Genomic DNA, 21,731 nt, shown 5'->3' with positions numbered 1-21,731 from the left:
CACAAGGCCGTTTTTAATGTGAGGTAAAAACCAGCTCCCCTAAAAGTAGGCAAAAAGGGGGCACTCTGGTTACCAAAAAAAAATAATAATTGTCCCAGTATAGAGGGTTTCCCCTCCATTGACTGGTACAAATTATCTTAAGTGCAGCATCTGCCGGAACAGATGGTATTTATTTGCTCCCCCACCGAAAAAATTAGGCACAAGGCCAATTTTTAATGTGAGGAGTGAAGGGAGAGGGAAGGGAAAAAGGGGACCAGCTCCCGAGAGGTGGGAAATGGGAGCTGGTTAAAGGTCAGGCATGTGGGGTTGCCCCCACATCTGGTCTTTGCTAGTCATAGCTAGTCATAGCTTGCAGTATCTGCCGGAACAGATGGTATTTATTTGCTCCCCCACTGAGCAAATTAGGCACAAGGCCGTTTTTAATGTGAGGTAAAAACCAGCTCCCCTAAAAGGGGTCACTCTGGTTACCAAAAATAATAATTGTCCCAGTATAGAGGGTTTCCCCTCCATTGACTGGTACAAATTATCTTAAGTGCAGTATCTGCCGGAACAGATGGTGTTTATTTGCTCCCCCACTGAGCAAATTAGGCACAAGGCCGTTTTTAATGTGAGGTAAAAACCAGCTCCCCTAAAAGGGGTCACTCTGGTTACCAAAAATAATAATTGTCCCAGTATAGAGGGTTTCCCCTCCATTGACTGGTACAAATTATCTTAAGTGCAGCATCTGCCGGAACAGATGGTGTTTATTTGCTCCCCCACTAAGCAAATTAGGCACAAGGCCGTTTTTAATGTGAGGTAAAAACCAGCTCCCCTAAAAGTAGGCAAAAAGGGGGGCACTCTGGTTACCAAAAATAATAATTGTCCCAGTATAGAGGGTCTCCCCTCCATTGACCGGTACAAACCATCTTAAGTGCAGCATCTGCCGGAACAGATACTACACTTTGATCTTGGCCCCCCAAAAGATGAGAACAGTATCTTTTAACAACAGACCTTTGATCTTAACCAAAAAGGGCAAGCACAAAAGTGTTACGGACAGACCGACCGACGGACCCACGGAGTGAATTATAGAGTTGCTTGCATGTGACTAAAAAACAAGAGATAATAATAATTTTAAAAAAAGTTTTCACAAACAAATGTAATGAGGATATACGAAATCTGATACAAAAATGAAAACCAGACATACGTAATTCCTACGTGAAATAATACATTAATGCCTCAACACAATCATTTGTGTTAGTGTGACTATGAGGCACCTGAAGTAAGACCATCGGCATCTTTTCTAATCTGTATAATAATTTGTTTGTTCTTTATCATCTTCTACAGCCATTGAAAATATGAGATAACCTTATCAATGCAATGCAACAAAGAAATGGTTGATTAACCGATGTCAATGCTTACAGAAAAAATATATTTTACACATTTTGAAACTAGTTGTTTCAAACGTGAATAAAACGCTAATGAAATATAATTCTATTATCATTATGCATTTAAACGTGGTATTCATTTGATTTTGTTAAATGATATTTAGCTACCAATTATTTTTATGGTAAGAAAAATAAGAAAAAAATGGTACGCAAGTAATTATAATCATATATAGATGTGGTTCAGCTAGTTAATATAAAAACACAAACACTACTCGCCGATTTTCTAAAATATACTAACGATTAATATATCAAGAGGACATATTGCTACAGGATTGCTTACCTGCTAATTACAATCTGATCATCTTCAAGGACAATGCCCCTAAAATGATCAAATGCAGTTTATACGATTGATTAATGTTAGTACACTCATAGTACTTCTTATATTTTGGCTTGCAATACTTCCCATCTCATTAATCCTTATACCTAAGTGACTTGGTCTTGATATATGGTATCTCAAATATTAAAAAAAATTATAAAAATTGACCTATTAAAAAAATATGTTGCTCCTTTCCACAATGGTGCCATTAAAAAAAATCGCACGAAAACTATTTCTAAATCAAATTTTCATCTATTGTTTTTGATTTGACTGTTATAGTGTACTTACCTACGAATAATGATGAATTCTTTCACTTATTATAGAGACTGGAAGAATAGGTCTCGTCAATACACAGATTATGCTAGAGTTTTGCACTCTACCGTATCCCAACACTCTTTATTTGCTGTATTTGCTTTTCTGTTCAATATATTCTGTTTCTAAAAAATACCGAGTTGTATTTTTCTTCCAAACATAGGAACCACAACACTTACCATGATAGAAGCACTAATCAAAGCTTTATTCTCATAGACGTCGTGTAAAATATCGAACAGTTTTTGACGACTTTCAGCTGTTTCATACTGATTGAGGCTGATGCTTTCACCGACACCTCCTGTCATATCGACCATGGCGTCCCGGGCTTTGCCACCAGTCAGAGCTTCGTAGGAACCAAACAATCTTGAAAAGAAAGAAAAATCAAGGGGAAAAGAAAATGTCAACTGAATTCACCAAGTTTAATGGCTTAATGCAGACGAAATAAATGTTGTCAAGTATTATATACAAGGTGTATATACAAGTTGTATACCCACCATAAAAAATTACCAACAAAAACTTGCTTCGGAGGTATTCTTAAATAAAATAACATTGCAAAGTTAACAAAAAACAAACAAACAAAAATAAATAAATAAAAATAAAACATCTTAAACTAGAAGTTGCAAAAGAAAGAAAACTGTGTCCATTGGTATAGAAAGAAGAAAGTAAAATAGAACAAAAATGTCTTATTATGGAAATAGAGTGAAGGATTTATTTTGAAATTCATTTAAAAAGTTATTTGCTTTCTTTCTTCTTTTAAACATTTGACATAGTTTTGTTATTAGCCAGTTTTTTATGCGCTCACTTTTGAGTGATGAGAGATTTATACACATTAGTCTTCATGATAAAGTGGACATAAGATCAAAGTGAACCAGTTCTTTTTATCTAAATTTAGATGATAGGTGTTGTTGCATTTTTTTTCCCCCAGAGTATGAACTATAATTAAGTAATCTATATATATAAAAGCGAAAATGTGTGCATGTATGTATGTATGTGTGTTTGTGTGTCCACTAAAAACTTTCGACAGACAGAACAAAAATTAACAAACTCGGTATCATATTGAAGCTCCATCCTTCGCCCGAAAAATATCGAAAATTTTTTTACTTCGCTTATTCTTAGGTTTTCATTAACAACCACACACCCCCAAACATTCGGCCAACGTCGGGTACCCCCTCCCGCTAGTCTATATATATAAACGTGAAAATGTATGTATGTATGTATGTGTGTATGTTTGTGTGTCTGCTAAAAACTTTCGACTGACAGAACAAAAATAGACAAATTTAGTATCATATTGATGCTCCATCCTTCGGACGACAAATAGCGAAAAATTGGCCAAAAACGTTAATTTTTTCACCCTGAAATCAACAATTTTCTACAGGAGGGGGGTCAGCAAAAACCGTCCTTTCATGACGAGATCAGTTCTACGCATGCGTCAGACGACGCCATGACCTGCTTTAGTTTAAATATTTGAAGAACTGAGAGAATTTTCATGTGTGTTGTGTTAGCTCAGTCGGTTAGAACGTTGGTTCATTATCTAGAGGTTTGAGATTTTTTTGTTTTTTTTATTTTTTAAATTTTAATATTGAAGCAGTGTTATTTAAGCCATTTTTCACGTAACATTCGTTTTTCTGTTTTTTTTTAATTCGCTTATTCTTAGGTTTTCATTAACACCCCCACCCCCGACCGACCACACACACCCAAAAACACCCGAGTACCCACCGATTTTTTAAATTTTAATATCGAAACAGGCTTATTTAAGCCATTTTTCATGTTTTTTTTTTTGTTTTTAGTTTTAACGTTCGTTTTTCTGTTTTCTTTTTTGTTTTTGTTTTTTCGATTTTTGCATTTAACATCGTTCTTTTGCCTTACGTTAGTTTTTTTGTGTTTTTTTGATGCTTTGATTACCCCCCCCCCCACCACCGCCCGGGTACCCCCCCCCCGTTTAAGTTTTAACGTTCATTTTTCTGTTTTCTTTTTTTTACTTCGCTTATTCTTAGGTTTTCATTAACACCCCCCACCCCACCCGACCATACACACGTCCAAACACTCGGGAAAAGCCGGGTACCCCCCCCCCGCTAGTGTATATAATAAAACCGACTCATTTGACATAATGCTGAGATTAATGTCCAGAAATGGGCTGGCAGACCAGAGTTCAACATTTAATTGAGCCATACCAGAGACTTAAAAATAATAACTGATGCCCATCTTATTGAACACTCAACTTCATATGCTGATGGTGAAGGGTAAATGGACTAACCTTGGAAAAAGAGTAGCGTTCTCCCCTACATCTTGACCATACTGTAAATAATTCAGTCAAATTTCACGAAAAATCCAAATTTTGTAACAAAATAAGAAAAGGGCTAATAGTTTGCATTTTGGAGATGAGCCCGTTCGAGATAAGTGGCTGCTATTTTAATTTTGTTTAATTTCAAATGTAAATAACTACGTTTTATTTCAGTACTTAACTTATATTTTTATTTTCTGATTGTTTTATTTAATGATAGCGTTTTCTCATCATAAATGTTTATTATATCTATCAAGTTGATTGCAAAAATAAATTAGGAAATTGTATTCATTGTTAGTTCGTGAGAGATGAATCTATCACCATACTTTCCCTTTAAAACACGCCAGTTGGACTTTTATTAAGTACAATACTTAATAAAATTTTCTTTTTTTTTTAATGGAGAGTAGAGAACGCTTATGACCTCATTCAGATTGTTCATAAACCCACCTGTGTGCCAGACAATGACGGACAGTATGCGAGTCTACTAGACCTTTTTCTCACAACTTGCCCTGAACTATGTTCAGTTTCCATTCTGTCTCCTCTTGGATCTTCCGACCACTCAGTTGTATCAATTAAGATAAAAATGAAATGTAATAAGTCCTCAGACGTACCTCTCCATCGTACAGTATATCGATACACTATGGCTGACTGGGATAGTTTCCGTACATTTATATCGGATCTACCTCTGCGTTCCATGTTTAAAAAGGATGTGTCCTCCATAGTATCAGACCTGACAGAATGGTTAATTGCAGATATAGCCGTTTCATACCCTCAATAAAGTTCCAGCAAAAACCTAACAGCCAGCCATGGTTCTCCCCAGAATGTACTGTTGCCATTGCACACAGAAATCACTTTTTCCACTGCTTCCAACGTAATAGATGTATGGAAACAAAAGCCACTTACAGGACTGCCAGCAACCATTGTAAGAAAGTAATAAAGATCGCAAGAGAGTTGTATGCTCAGTCCATCAAATCCAAAGTAGCTGATCAGCGGCTTGGTTCCCACCAGTTTTGGCAAATAGCAAACAGAATCCTGAACAGAAGCGTGTGCTCTATCCCAACTATCATCAATGGACCTGAGGTAATCTCGTCAGCATCAGACAAAGCCAAACTCTTTACCAAGAACTTTGCAGCTAATTCTACCCTTTGCGACCAAGGCCGCCAACCTCCAATATTTCCTCCTGTATCAGAAAACACACTATGTGATATACAGATATCTGTTCGTGATGTTGCCAAGCTAATCAAAAACCTTGGTTCCAGTAAAGCAACCGGCCCTGACGGTATTCCAATTATAGTACTCAAAAAACTTCAACCAGAACTAGCGCCCATACTTACAAAACTGTTTAAACGTTGTCTTAAGGAGAATTGCTTCCCATCACAATGGAAAATCTCATCAGTATGCCCTGTATTTAAGAATTCAGGTGATTGTTCATCCCTCTCTCAGTACAGGCCAAAAAGTCTCCTGTGCGTCATGAGTAAGTTGCTGGAATCTGTGTTAAATACAGAAGTAATCAACCATCTCAGCAAAAATAACCTTAGTGACATGCAATATGGTGTCGTTCTGCAAGATCTACAGCAGATGTGCTTACATTTATATCTCATAGGATTAGTGAATCTCTCGACAGAGGCAACCTTTCTAGGGCAATTGCTCTTAACATATCAAAGGCTTTGATAGGGTATGGCATAAAGGTTTACTTCACAAGATCTCCAGCTACGGTATAGCTGAAAATGTCTTTTTAATTATTAAATCATTTCTCTGATAGGTTCATAAGAGTAGTAGTTGATGGGCAAAAATCAGAAGCTCACAGTATTAATGCTGGAGTTCCTCAGGGGTCCATCCTGGGCCAACTATTTTCCTGATCTAAATTAATGATCTTCCCAATCACATCCTTACATCATTCGTAGACAATTTTGCAGATGACACTACCATCTATGGTAGCACATCTAAGACAGTAAACGACCAAGTTCTCTCCGATTCTCTCTCCTCTGATCTTGATCAGGTTGTACAATGGGGACAGGAGTGGCTGATTACTTTTAATGCATCTAAAACCAAGCTTCTATCTTTACATCATCAACGTTCTGATCCCCATCTGGCATCAATTAAAATGAATGGCTCTCGTCTTGGGGAATCCTCAAGTTTTGACAAGCTTCTGGGCTTGACTTTTACTCCTGACCTTAAGTGGAATAGGTACATCAAATCTGTTGCCAAGGCCACTGGAAAAATGGTGGGATCCTTCAATCGATCCAGTAGATATCTCACTGCTGATGCAATTCTCTCTATATATAAGAGCCAGATACGTCCAAGGATGGAATACTGTTGCTACATCTGGGCAGGAGCTGCTAGAAAAGACTTGTTCTGCTTTGATAGGGTTCAAAATAGACTTTGTGGCCTGGTGGGATATGTCCTTTTCTCTTCGCTGAAACCTCTGTCTCACAGAAGAGATGTTGCGTGTTTGTCTCTGCTTTATCGTTATTTTCATGGAAAGTGTTCAACTGAGCTTCAATCTATGGTCCCCTCTCACCAAACTTTCACAAGAAACACTCGTCTAGCTGAAAACACTACCAATAATTCCCCCCCACTCTTTATCTGTGCTTAAACCTAAACTTAGATTTCATGAACAAAGCTTCTTTCTTAGAACTGCACGCCTGTGGAATTGTCTTCCGTTTTCCTGCTTTCCAGCTGTCTATAATATGATTGTCTTCAAGTCCAATGTAAACAAGTTTCTGATGAGCCGTTCCACTAAGTTAACAAATTTACCGTACTTCCATTACTATCGATTACTATATTGCCCTTTTGACTAGTTCACTCTTTAACCCTTATCCTTGAGTCGCCTCTCGGCCTTGGCAAGTGGTGACGCCTATGTAAAAAAAAAAAAAAAAAAAGGCAGCAGTTGTTTAAAAATGTATATTTCGTTGTTAATGTCACAGGGACTCCCCCATGCACAATATATGAACTTTTCTAAAGTTTACAGACTGAGAGATACCAACTCTTGAGGTGATATGTGTACTTCATAGTACATTACTTTGCCGTTACGTGCTACGACTGTTGTTCTCTGTACAATCTGTTTTGTACTCAATATGCATACCTTTTTCTAACCCATATCCATGTCTTCTTCAGTGACTCTTCTGCATCGCAATAGTTAAAAGAAAAAAGTAACTATACTATTTTGGGGATTTAAATTTTAATATTTTATATGTTTTATCAATTTTATTACAAACCTCATTTTGTAATGAAATATATTCCTTCATAGAATTATTGTTCAAAAAATGTAAATCTTCTTTACAATAAATTACGATGAAATAAAAATGGTTGATTTGCCACAGAACGGACAAATGAAATCAAATTAAACTGAGAAGAAACTTTCATGTGTTTTTTTCAAAATCAGTTGAAGGGGAATCAGTGGAAAAGAGAGAAATAGTAGTTTTAGCTCATATAGATTCCATTGCTATCATGCTGATAACATGGTGCATGTTTGGCCAAATTGATACTCTTGCAGAATATAAAATTGGCTAAGGTAAATTCGAATCCTATCGAATGTATTACAGTCATTTCTGCATTAACACTACTGAGGAAGATATGAATTCAATTTTTTTTTTTCATGCTATGAGTAAAAAAATCAAATCCGAAAACAAAGAACTTTCTGTTTAGCTTTCAATACAACTTTGTAAGGTTTTTGCATGATTGTTTTACAATGTGTAATGACGCAACATCTGATGTTGGCACTAGATTCTTGGATTCTTTCAAGAATCAAATACATACAAAAGAGACTTCGTGAAAATTGTCAAAATTCTTATGTAAAAATGATGCTATAAAATCAACCGTATTTGAACTTGGCACACAGATCGTCAAACTGTATAGTTATTCCCGTCACAACCACTACCATCGGCTTACTGAAATAAAAAGATATTGCATTTCTTAAATGGTGCCTGTATCAAATACGAGCAGCTAAAAATAAATGCTATTCCATCCCTGTATTTAAGGAAAAATGAAGATAGCTACTTTTCTTAAGGAGTATGTGAAAATGACAAATACCAAACCAAAAGAACTTTTCAATAACACTTGACAGTATCACATTCTTCATCAATAAACCTTATGTTATTTAAGCCCTAGGATTCAAAAGCCAAAATCAAACTCCAAATATTTTTTTATTTTATATGAAATTAAATGGCCATGTACTACATTCGGTTGATCCAAATTTTGAATATTTTTCAAGAAATAATGTGAGTAGAAGAACGAACAGCTGATTTTAAGGATGAGTTTTTAGTACTACGTGGACAGATACTTCAATTTCAGCAGATTATCTGGATGTCGGTTTCTCATACAAGCAGCTTGAATCTACTTGAACAACATGCAGCAGCAATTCATTACCTCTTCTCTATCGTTGTAAATGATTGTTTTTTTAAAAACACAATGTATATAAACGTCATGAATAAACAGCACACAATCATTTGGGATTTAGCAATCGTTTTAGTTCTTTCATTTATAGTACACATTTATATTCATACATCTCAACCCATCTCTTATGAGGGGGAAAGAAAATATTTAAAAAATGAGCAGTCATGCTTTTTTTTAACAGTTGTAATTCAGTAAAATAAGAGAATGATTTGATTAGTTTATTTGCGACATCTGATTAGTGATTTTCTGTCTGTGACGTATTTTCTTGCATACGTAGCTGTAACTCGACTTCTAATGGAAAATTCCAATCTCTGATTTTAATCTGACATTGAAATACTTCATTCTAATCTTTTATAGCCATATTGCTATGGTATATCAGAAAATAAACTATTGTAAACCAATTCTAATGAGTAAGACTTCAGGAGAAATCTTCATTCACATTAGCTGTGTTTGCTTTTTCTATAAAAAGTAAGAACATACAGACGCTACCATGATATGCAAAGCAAACGGACAGATTCGGTCTGCCCAAGCTGTTATACTAAGTTTCTTCTTGCATTTTATTTTCGCCTTTCTTTGGACATTATCTATAGTATGACAATTCATATTCCAAACGGATTCTGTATAGATCAAAGATTATAATAATTATAATAGAATTTTTGTTTTATTATTTAATGTAGCACAAATATTCAGTTCACTTGTGGTTGATCAGATAATTATAAGTTAATGACATAAGGAATGACATTTGCGGATCAACACGATATTTTGTTCCCAATTTTTTCTTGGCAAAGCTTTTGCTTCATTAATACATATGATGGCAAACGATAAACGAAGAGGGTATTGACGTTTTAATAATAAAGTTTAGCTAATTTCCTTGTGACTAATGTAATGAATCCCATAAGCTTTACGTAATATTTATGGCGCCAAAATGATTAATTCTTTATACAATTGCAAAAATGTTTCAGCAAATCGAATTACACAGAATTAGAAACTCTATTATTAATAGTTTTTTGTGTATATATTTCTGAACTTATAATTATTTATTATTTGAACATGGTGCTTTTTTGTATTTGACTATTATACAACAAAATATAAACAAGACTAAATACTAGCAGACTAGCACCCTGGATTTTTTCAATTTCATTCACTTGAAACAAGGCGTATGGCAGTGGAGATGTGTGGGGCTATTGTTATTAAAAGGCAAAATTTATAAGAGGTCATTTTTACTCGGGAGTTGTGTTGCAAGAAAAATGTTCACATTACATTTAAATATTGATATAATTAGGGAGAAAATTCCAAAGGTAAGCAATCGGAGGAAAAAATATTACAGCAAAAATATTTATAGCATCTATGGATTTTTGCTGCTAATCTCATTGGTCAAGTGTATTTATGTCATCCAAGTGTAGTAAGTTTATTAAAACACATTCTATGAAAGTACTTGTAAAGTAAGAACAAAGATGCAACATTGTGACGATGGAACAGGGGCTAGAACTTGATAGACAATGCGGGACCTATTCAGTGAGACTCTTTTTGAATCCTGTCCAAGAGGAAGAAACTATTGTTTGATTTACCAGCCCACATGTAGCAACAATATTCAATGCATGAGGGAGTGATGGTTTTATGGAGATACTGGTATGTGTAAGAAGTATTCTAGCCTGTTAAAGGGAACTTAGCAGATTGTGCGAGACATGTTAAGTTAGAATACATCAGAAACTTTTTGTTACACTATCTTGTGGATGCATGAGCGAATGGTGGCCTAATAGAAATATAGGATACTGGCAGATGTAAAAAGTTTTTGCTGGTAGAGGAAGCCCACTTTCTTTGCAGCAGATTTGGTAGTACTTTTCGCTATAAACCAAGGTGTTTTACTGAATATATTGATAACCAGACTATTGCCCAGGAACGAATGAGGACCCCTATTTATTTTTGCTCCGATTCCTTAAATCAATACTACCATGTTTGCTTGGATATAAAGGCTGTAAAGAAATCAGTGAATCATCTAAGATACTTCAGCACTCAGAGCTACGGTCCAGATACATAATAAAAATAAAATATCCTCAGAATATACACGTATATAAATACACTGTGTTTTCAGTTAATGGATATCCGGTACAAATGCACATTTCATGATATTATTGTAAAATTATCTAATAGAAAATTATTACCATCATTAGATTTCTTATCAAATTTTACTTGTTATAAGTTGAGTTTTATTTTGGTATCATGCTGTGTTTTTAACTGTGTCCTCAAATGAAAAGACATGTTAAAAGTAGCAGCATTAGTGAATGTTGTTTTTAAATTGAGAGTCTTGATTGAAAGCTTTAATCATCAGTTTCTTTTAATCAACCACAAGAAATATTCAGTCCTGAAATCTCGAAGATACTATAAAAACCAAACATAGCATTTTTGTCTATCTTTTTTTTTCAGACACAACACATCTACATATGATGTTTTCTGTCCAGGTCATTTTGGGCTGATATGAGAGGCTATCATGAACTACAAAACATAGTATAAGCAAATATACACCATTCACTGGAAACACATAGATACGAATTTATGCAAATGCACTTTTACTGGCCAAACAAATCCTAATTCACACATCTGCATGTCTATTCCATTTCCATACACATAAATGCACATGGTGCCACTTGAAATGAACACATATACTCAAATTCTCTTTACAGACAAAATAACTCTTCTTTCACTCAGAACGTTCATTAACCTCTTTGAACTCTCAACTTTTACCAACTCTTTATTTTTCATTGTCTAAACAAGTTGTCAATAAAATATAATTATTCATGGATAAACTTCGTCATTCTTTCTTTTGATATTACTTTCATCTCTGCAGACATTTAATTTAATATGAAATTTAATCTTTTGAAAGCTAAACAAATCTTAATTGTCTGTATTTTTGAGATGAGGTGTTTTCATTGATTGAGATTGTCGGACTGACTTTCTCATCTTGGTTGTTATTGCCGAAACGTTGTGACAATAAGTCAGTCCGACAATCTCAATCAATCTAAACAAATCTGATTGTAAGGTATCAAAGTGACAGACGAATGATGAGTTAATATCGTTTTACAGAGGATTGCTTGTATTTGCTTCATTTACCTAATATATCACACGTTAATGGAATAGTTCAAAATTGTTTGAAGGTTAACAATGTTGGGTTAAAAGGCGTCTTCCAATCAAATACGTTTCATATATGACTTTATACTAATATCGTATACAAGAGAAACTGTTTATTTCTTAGTTTCTAAACAAAATATTCTAACTTCTATGTTTTGAAAGTTTTGAAGTGAGGATCGATAATTTGTGTTATGTAATTATTCGGCCTACTGTTCTCATCTTGGATTTTATTCTCACAACTGCAAGACCCGTGGCACAACGAATATAATAAGTAATAAGTAATCATCAGTTCTAAGTAACAGTCTTTTGGAGGTTCATGGTTCAATCTAGAGTATATGTAATAAGAATATAATTATAAATCATCTTAGATATCTATCTGGTCATGGCTGATGGGATGATAGCAAGTTACCTGTAGATTAAATGATGAGTTCTATTCGAAATTCCATACAGAGACTGACATAAAAGTCTTAACTTTGACAAGAGATACCTGCAAAAGGTTGGAGGTTACATCGTCCAAAACGTTGTGAGAATAGTATCCAAAATAAGATCAGTAGTCTGAATAATCGAAACAACACAAAACTTTTAACTTGTATTTGTCATTCTATATTTAGCCAATGTAAAAACAATCTGCTCTCAATAAGCAACCATCTCATTATCTTGGAATTAGATTATATAAATAAGATACAGACCAAGTGAATCGAGTAGTGAAATTCTAAAATTATTTTGTTTTGTCATTTAAATTTCTACATATCGTTGACCGATGGCAGAGTTATTTGTAAGAGAAGATATGCAGTATGAATGGCGACTTCAGAGAATTCATCTGACTAGGTGCAGGGGTAGTGAGAACTCAAGCGGTATCATTGTTGTTTTTTAGACTTTTTTTGTATTTATTTGTCCTTTTCACAGTTTTTTTCTTTTTTCTTCATATTTGCTTCTATGAAAATATATTCTTTATAAGAATTTATTTATATTTATGTTAAGGGAAATTATTTGTATTAATAAAACTTGCTTGGCACAGATGAGGAAAACTCATTCTTCCTGACATTGCCTTCTGATGGATGAGCAAATTGATAACCTGTCATTTAATGCTTTAGTGAAATCGTTTTTTTTACAGTCGTGAACAGGAAGCTAAATCCTCACTACTACCAATGATAAGGATGATGATGACGTTAATGATGATGATGATTATGATAATGGTGAATAAAAAGATAAGATACCTTTCCACACTAACGGTTATATCTCATAGGATTAGTGAATCTCTCCACAAAGGCTTCCTTTTTAGGGCAATTGCTCTTGACATATCAAAGGTCTTGATAAGGTATGGCATAAAGGCCTACTTCCCAAGACTTCCAGCTACGGTATAAGTGGCAATGTTTTCTCAATTATTAAATCATTTCTCTCTGATAGGCTCATAAGAGTAGTGGTTGATGGGCAGAAATCAGAGTATTAAATCAGCAGTATTAATGCTGGGGTCCCTCAGGGGTCCATCCTGGGCCCAACTCTTTTCCTGATCTACATCAATGATCTCCCAAAACACATACTTAAATCATTCGTTGACATATATGCTGATGACACGACCATCTATCGCAATACATCCAAGGCCGTAAATGACAAAGTTTTCTTTGATTCTCTCTCCTCTGATCTTGAGCGCGTGGTACAGTGGCGGAAGATGTTGCTGGTTACTTTTAATGCATCTAAAACCAAACTCCTATCTTTACATCATCAGCGCTCTGATCCCCATCTGGCATCAATTGAAATGGATGGCTCTCGTCTAGGGGAGGCTACATGTTTTGATAAGCTTCTGGGATTGACCTTTACTCCTGAGCTGAAATGGAACACGTACATCAAGTCTGTTGCCAAGGTTGCTGGAAAAATGGTAGGATCCTTCTACCGCTCCAGAAATATCTCACTGCTAATGCAATTCTCTATCTATATAAAAGCCAAGTATATCTAAAAATGGAGTACTGCTGCCACATCTGGGCAGAAGCTGCTAAAATCGGCCTATCCTGCCTTGACAGAGTACAAAATAGGCTTCGTGGCTTAGTGGGGGATGCCCTTTTCTCTTTCTTGCAACCTCTCTCCCACAGAAAAGATGTTGCGAGCCTGTCTTTGTTTCATCGTTATTTCCATGGCAAGTGCTCATCTGAGTTTCAATCTCTGGTCCCCCCTCGCCAATCTTTCACAAAAAACATCCGTCTAGCTGAAACCATTGTCAGCAATTTTCCCCATTCTTTATTTGTGCTTAAATCAAAACGAAGATTCCATGAACAAAGCTTCTTTCTTAGAAGTGCACGTCTGTCGAACTCTCTTTCGTTTGCCTGTTTCCCACCTGACTACAACTTGGATGTCTTCAAGTCCAACATAAACAAATTCCTGATAAACCGCCCCCTTAAGTAAGACACTTTATTAAATCTCCATTACTAACGATTACTACGATATTATCCCACTGAGTACTGCACATGCAATAACCCTTATCCCTGAGTGGCTTCCGGGCCTTGATAAGTGGTGACTATCATGTAAAAAAAAAACACTACTCTAAAATGATTCAAGATGCTGTTAATGTTCTAAAAATTGCAGTAAGCAGCAATAATTACGTTCTTACTGCAGAGGAGAATTTAGGATGTAACTTGTGTTAACAACTTCTCTTTAACTTGTGTCAACACCTTCTCTTTAACTTGTGTCAACACCTTCTCTGTAACTTTGCTACAACTGCAGCAATTTCAGGAACCGTTGCATAGATGGTAGAAAAAAAGAAACAAACTAAATATTGCCAATAGATAGAACCCTGCATTTTATGCCTGTCTCCATTGAGATGTCCGTTGAGATAAGGAAGGATGCAATATAGCTCCTATACTCACATTATTTGATAAAATTGCATATTTTAATTTAATAAATCTGTATAATATATGTCATTTTAAACATTGGCATTATTATCTCACAGCCAGTGAAGATAAGTGCATTATTTTAACACAGCTAAATGTATATATTTTAGTCATCACTTAACAAGGCCAGATGCCATTCAAGGATAAGGATTAATCGGATAAAATGATTTTCATGATCTGGTGGGGATGGGTCTAGATAAGAATCTATTGATATTGGCTTTGAAGGTGACAAAATTGTAATCTGTGGGAAAGCAGTCCTATGGCAATGCGTTCCACACAAAGCCCTTATGAAAAAGCTCTGTTCAAGGAAATTTCACCTGAATCTAGGCATAATGAGGGCAAAAGGAAAAAGCTTTTCTTTGTTGTGGTAGCAATACGAGTTCTAGATTTCAAAGTTTATTCTGGATTCTTTCAATGCACACAGTGTGCACTGAGCGGCACCTCTCCAGATGAGGCAACAATACTCCATTTTGTGGTACATCTGATTATTATATTGCGTCAAGAGTAAGGTACTTTCTGGAGCGATAGAATGACCCAACCATTTTCAGAGTGGTGCTAGCAATAACTGGATGCAAGCCTTCTATTTTATATCTGGAATGAAAGTCAGCCTTATGAGCTTATAAAAGTAACGAGCTTTATCAAGAAGAAAGCCAGTCATTTTGATTCAGACAACACAGGCATTAAGAGAGAAATTTGGTTTTAGAAGTGTTGAGAAACAGGTTGTCAATATGTATTCCCATTTTAATGCTGGAAAAGGAAGCATAGAAAGCAACGTAAAAAAGCAATAAATAAAATGTCTTACTTTGCATATGCTTTCTCTAACAAAGCACTCCAGAATTCGTTTCTAGTTTTGGAGTGAGTAAACATTAACTGACCATTTCTGGTTGGTAAAATGTCATCAATCACCACGTCTACCCACTCGCCAAGTTTCCAGAATTTGAAATGGAAAATTCCAGCATATTTATTCTCTGGTTTCCATTCCTGATTTTCATGATCTGGAACCACCTACAAAAGAATATAGATACATGATATTTTTTTTTTAATTCTATAATATAATAATCTTCTCTCTATATAAAAAAGATGGCAACTTTTAAATCTGTTTGTTAGTTTCAGTTATTAATCTTACAATTCATAAATCTAATAAGACAAATTATAATAAATTATGGAACAATTAAAAAAACACTTCCATAGGAGTTCTGCAGTTATTACTTTTTAGTTTCAGATAAGTTTTTGTTAAAGGATTAGAGTTATTGTGGAGCTTTTTTTCATGGAGATTTGTTAACGTGTCAAGATTTAGAATCTAATTAAGCCTAATATGTCATACACCTGTAGTTGGAAGGATGTGAGATGGATTTATGGCTTTCTCATAGTTAGTTGATCATGCTTAAACTCACAACAGCAAATATCCTGGGACACACCTGCATTAATATCATATTATTTAGACATGTGGCTATCGAATTTATCTCTTGTCTAGGAAGGATCTTATTATGTAGAGTATTCGTCCAGAAATACCATACGATTTAATTTTAATAAGAAGCCTTATAGAATAGGAAGAGTTTACTCAGTTCAAGTTTTCAAACCGGATTATTTGTTTGAGTCACTAGCTTTAGGAAGGTTGTCAACCAGGACTAAGGGGGCTTTCATCTCTCAGTAGTTTGGAGCAATGACGTATGTGGTCAGTAGCATAGGTTTTACATCAGAATTTTTCTTTTAGATTGATGACCTGACATGGTCTGCGGATCCATCACATTGAGAAGTGTAACCCTGCGTTCTTATCCAGATATTACTATGCCTTAGCCAGGAGAAATATAAATAATAAGTATCTATTCAATATAGATGTAAATATAAAATATAGATATAAAATATACATAATAATTATCTACTTATAGATATGAATAAAATATATAGATATAAAATATAGATAATAAGTATCTACATAATGGAGATTTCAATATAAAATATAAATATACAACTTAGATGAGTATGTACTTAAAGAAAGTTCTGACTTCTAAAGAAATTAAAATTAGAAGATAAGTCCCTTTCTCATAATAAGTAAGAAGTATATAGATATAAAGGATCAGGAGAAAACTAATTAGTTTTTCTTAATTTAGAGGTAGGAGGAAAGAAGAAGAAAAATAATAAAGACAGACATGTTTTAAAGCAAAAAAAAAAAAAAAGAAATAACTAAATGCATACATATATGGGAAGACTCAAATGAGGTGTGGAAATGATATTTTAAATTCTATTTTAATGCACATTTAAATGCAAGGTTTAAACAGTTTGAACATTTAAAAATAAAGGCAGATAACTCTTTGTCCACCTAACCTCCCTTTATTTTTCTAAGCAGTTTAGATCTAAAATGAGTCAACGAGACGAATTTTATGGAAAAAAAAAAACTGCCAAGGACGAAAGTTGGGGAGGTGGGGATAGAAAATAAGATGTCTTTTTTTTATGTTGTGTTGCAGATCTACTTTTTTGTATGGAAATCGCTCCAGATAAGACATAAATCCACTTGATGTCAAGAGTTTGTTCGACAAAGTCACGACTGATCATCACGTTTCCATCCACGCAAGATGTAATGATGCCTCCTTTCCTCCAAATCCGATTACTTTTATTCACATCAAATCTCGCCCAGTCATATGGGCTTATCACATTCTTTATATTTTCTTGTATAAAACTAGGTACACTTCTCTTTTTCCTTCTTTCCATGTGCGAGTGGCAGAAAGAACACACTCTCTGTTTGCGGTAAGGCTATTTGTGACATTAAAACTACATTCTATCCTGATCCTGTGCTAACACATGAAACATTCGAAAGTCTTTTGCATCATATACTTCTTTGCAGTGATACTGTTACTGGGTCACCATTAAAAGTATTATTAGAGGACTCACGCTCATTTATGCTGGATGCCTGTTCACATGATCTCTCTCCAATTGTCACAAATCTCTCACTCGCATCCTTTGAAGACATGTCAGAACAGACCATTGGTGAACCTGGTCCCACTATGGGTTGCAGATCTTTTGCATGGCGTGGCATTCCATCAACTGATATGTTATGTGCACTGGTAATTCTGGTCACTCGATATTTTGTGGTACATCGTCCATGTGGAGCCTTTACCCACACTTGGTCACTTGTTTTGAAGACAGTCTTGTGTTGATTGTGTGTCATCGCTGATGTTCCATTAATTCCTTTTAGCCGTATGCAGTACTGATAGACCATATTGGCAAGTGTTGTGACAGAGGACATATCATCCTTTGGCACGACATTGTACCAATATACTGCTTCTAGTATAGTACACTGTTTTCTGGCAGTGATCTGTTTGACAGTTCTGTGACATCGTTTAATGATGCCATTTCCAAAGAGGGACGTATTCGCAGTGGAATCAAAGTCAGATTATCCATTCATCTAGAAAAGTTCTAAAAAAGCTTTTCTGAAAGGCAGTGTCATTATCCATCAGAATTTGTCAGCAGGCCCTGCTCATAGAAGAGCATCTTCAGTTGATTAAATTCACTTGTTGAATCTTGCCCAGAAAGGCATCACCAGAGAACAAACCAAATGAGACCACAATCAATGTTAAAAATAGGCAATATCCATTGCATTCAACATTCAAAGGCCCTCTCACCAGTGTACAGATGATGGATCGATCGACTTACACTTCACATTCTCTGACAACGGTTTTTATAGCAGCCCTAGAAACCCTAAGCTCAACCTGTTTCACAAACTAGTGTCCATCTCACACCAGAATGACTGCTTTTTTGGTGAACATTCTTACTCTGGTGAAGCCTATCTGAATTCATGGTGACCAGTGCAGACAGGTTGCTAAGCTTAGTGTTCTTTTATCACTTCTGAGGCACTCTTTTCAATCGATCTGCTTTGTTTTGGATCTAACCAAGGATACATACATTGACAGTGCATATTCTTTCACCAATTTTATTATAGTGTCAAGCCACTGTCGAATTATGATTTTGGTTTGTACCTTGACCCTGCTGTTAAGAGTATTTGATATCCATTTATGGACACAAGCAGAATCTGTGAACAAGTGTAAGATAGTCACCTTCCAGAGGATTGCCGAGTTTATTTGAGTTCAATGAGATTTATATGTTGGACATCCTTTTCTGGACATAACCAGTAAGCATCCTCTACTACAGTTCCATCACATACCAATGACATGTCAGTAGCAAGAGAGCTTACATCGACCCATTTGTTAAAATTTTGGCCATCAATGTACCATTTGCCCCATGTCGGATCTTCTTTGTGCAATCTGGTAAGAACCTCCTTCATCATGGTGTTACCAGGGGCGTCATCAACTTTGTCATCCTACCCAATAGTAATGTCAAATGCTCTTCGCTTGATGACTGCCACTGTAACACAAAGCCAATTCAAGGGAAGGCGCCTAACCAATTTACCACATAATAAAAATATATTCTGTCACGTCTGGGATTTTGTTTCCTCTTTAATACAAAGCATTATCCTCTCTTCAGATATGTAAACCAAGTACTTGTGCACCATACTGTAGCCTCTCTGGTTCTTGGAAAAGTTGTTTGATCTTAGTATAGGGCTTTGTTTTCAAATGCATTGTTGGATAAGAGACTGCAATTTGTCAAAAATAGTATAGATTTCTAAAATGAAGTTGACTCATTTTATACTTTATGTCGTGGGATTTTTTGGCCGAGAATGAGAAAACTATGCCACAAATAAAAAGAGAATTTTTTCAAAAATAACCAGCGGCCATATTGCAAAAAGATACAACAAAACAAACAACAAACGAACAAAAAACAACAACAAACAAAAATACAAATAACAAACAAAAATACAAACAACAAACAAAAATACAAACAACAAACAAAAATACAAACAACAAACAAAAATACAAACAACAAACAAAAATGCAAACAACAAACAAAAATGCAAACAACAAACAAAAATACAAACAACAAACAAAAATACAAATAACAAACAAAAATACAAACAACAAACAAAAATACAAACAACAAACAAAAATGCAAACAGTATAAAGATCTTTTTTTAATCGCTCTCTTCGTAGATGTGTCACTTGTGTACACACATAATGCGGCTGGACAATAAGATTGACGCACTAAAGATAACCTGCGAAGATTGTGAAATGTCAGTGATATAATAACAACAAAAACTCATCGTCTCATTCGTGAAATAATAAAAATTCAAAAAACAAAACAAAAAAAAAACGAGATGATCATGTAAAGACTCATTTAAAAGATGAATCAATTTTATTTTAATTTTCTGTAAGTTCTTAAATCATCGATAAATGTCTAGAGATTTACGTCAATATTCTGTTGAATTCTACATTGAAATTTGCTTTCATTCACTATCAATCACGAAATATAAAAGAGACATGAAAATTCCTCTTTCTGATATTTCTAAGAAAAATACCGAGAACGAGTAGATCAAAAGTTGCAATAGCTAGATGAGGCTATAAAACCGGCTCAACTATTTTTGGATATGAAGGAAAGGACCATAAGATGCAACACTGCATTGTCTGCAGCTTGAAAGATCTTGAAAAATACCAGAAGAATGCAAAGAACTGCTTAGAAACAGTAGGAAAACATCCTATAATCATATGCTTCAAAGACATGCAAATAATAATTTTCATCTGATATATTAAGAAAGTTTCAAGTTTTGAGTGAAACAAAGTAAGAAATGTCACATTAACACATAATCTATACAAATAATAGCAAATTTGTAAGTTTTATTGATTTGTTTTAAAATTATATGGGTATGTTGATAATACAAAAAGAAAAATTGTAAACATTCAATTTCATGCCAAGCCCGGACATATATAACTGAATCAATAATTTACAACTGGTCTATTACTATAATTCTGTTAGATAATTATAGTCGATTTCGTAATCTGAACCGGTACCATTCCACCAATCCCTGCTATCTACAACACTGGATAAACAGTCTAGTACATGTTTAATCTAGTTTTATCATGATTTTTATTTTAGGATAAACAAACGTTAAACATGACGTTATTGTTTTCTTTATTTTGTCACGATTTAAATTGATATTGAGTACCTCGCCCGCCCTGCATCCTAAAAAGACAACTTTTCAGAACAAAAAGAAAATTTTGTAGAAGTGGAAAAAATATTGCAATAGAAATGTCCAACTGTTGGTATAGACCGCTTCATGCCCTCCACGAAATACTAGCAAAAACCTAACAGCCAGCTGTGGCTCACCCCAGAATGTACAAAAGAAACCACTACTTCCATTGCTTTCAACAAAATAGATGTCATGAAACTAAAGCCGCGTTTAGGACTACCAGCAACCACTGCAATAGAGTAATAAAGAATGCAAGAGAGCCATATGCACAGTCTGTCAAATCTAAAGTAGCTGAGAAGTAGTGTTTCACAAGAGTTTTGGTGAATATAAAACACACAGGTCCTAAACAGAGGTGTGTCCTCTATGGCCAAATATCATTCGATGATTTGAGGTAATTTCGTCAGCATCTGACAAAGCCAATCTCTTTCCTAAAAACTTTGTAACAAATTGTACTCTTTGCGATCGAGGCTGTTTACCGTCAGTATTTCCTCCTGTGACTGAAAACATGCTATGCGACATAAATGTCTGTGCATGATGCTGCCAAGCTTATCAAAGTCTGTGATTCCATAAAGCAACTGGCCCTGACAGCATTCCAATCATAATGCTCCAAAAGTTACACCCGGAACGAACTCCCATGCTTACAAAGCTGTTTAAACGGTGCCTTAAGAGAAGTGCGTCCCAACACCTTGAACACTCCATCAGTTTGCCCTGTATTAAAAATTCTGGAGGTTAGTCATCTGCCTCTCAGTACAGAGTAATCAGTCCTCTGTGCATCATGAGTAAGTTGCTAGAATCTGTAATAGAGAAATAGTCAACCACCTCAGCAAAACCAACCTACTCAGTGACATGCAGTATAGATTGATTGGGGCTTTTTTTCTAGAGCAATTGGTTTTGATTGGGTATGACAAAGGTTTACTTC

At 35.1% G+C, this 21,731-nt stretch overlaps 1 protein-coding gene across 2 annotated transcripts in view; it reads right to left on the bottom strand.

The window, feature by feature from the left end:
• The window catches only part of LOC145247341 (calpain-5-like), a 169,890-nt gene that overhangs the window by 25,804 nt on the left and 122,355 nt on the right, over positions 1 to 21,731 (bottom strand). For both annotated transcript variants that reach the window (XM_080109004.1, XM_080109005.1), the window contains 2 exons: positions 15,539 to 15,741; positions 2,232 to 2,415 (listed from right to left, as the gene is read on the bottom strand). In XM_080109004.1, the coding sequence (XP_079965130.1) occupies positions 2,232 to 2,415; positions 15,539 to 15,741 (387 nt within the window). The remainder of the gene's footprint in view (positions 1 to 2,231; positions 2,416 to 15,538; positions 15,742 to 21,731) is intronic.

The sequence above is a fragment of the Euprymna scolopes genome, chromosome 25 (genome assembly GCF_053919585.1).
Source record: "Euprymna scolopes isolate OS-2025 chromosome 25, ASM5391958v1, whole genome shotgun sequence".
Taxonomy (NCBI): domain Eukaryota; kingdom Metazoa; phylum Mollusca; class Cephalopoda; order Sepiida; family Sepiolidae; genus Euprymna; species Euprymna scolopes.
Note: the sequence above shows the minus strand (reverse complement) of the source record. Positions and strands in the feature narration are given on the sequence as shown.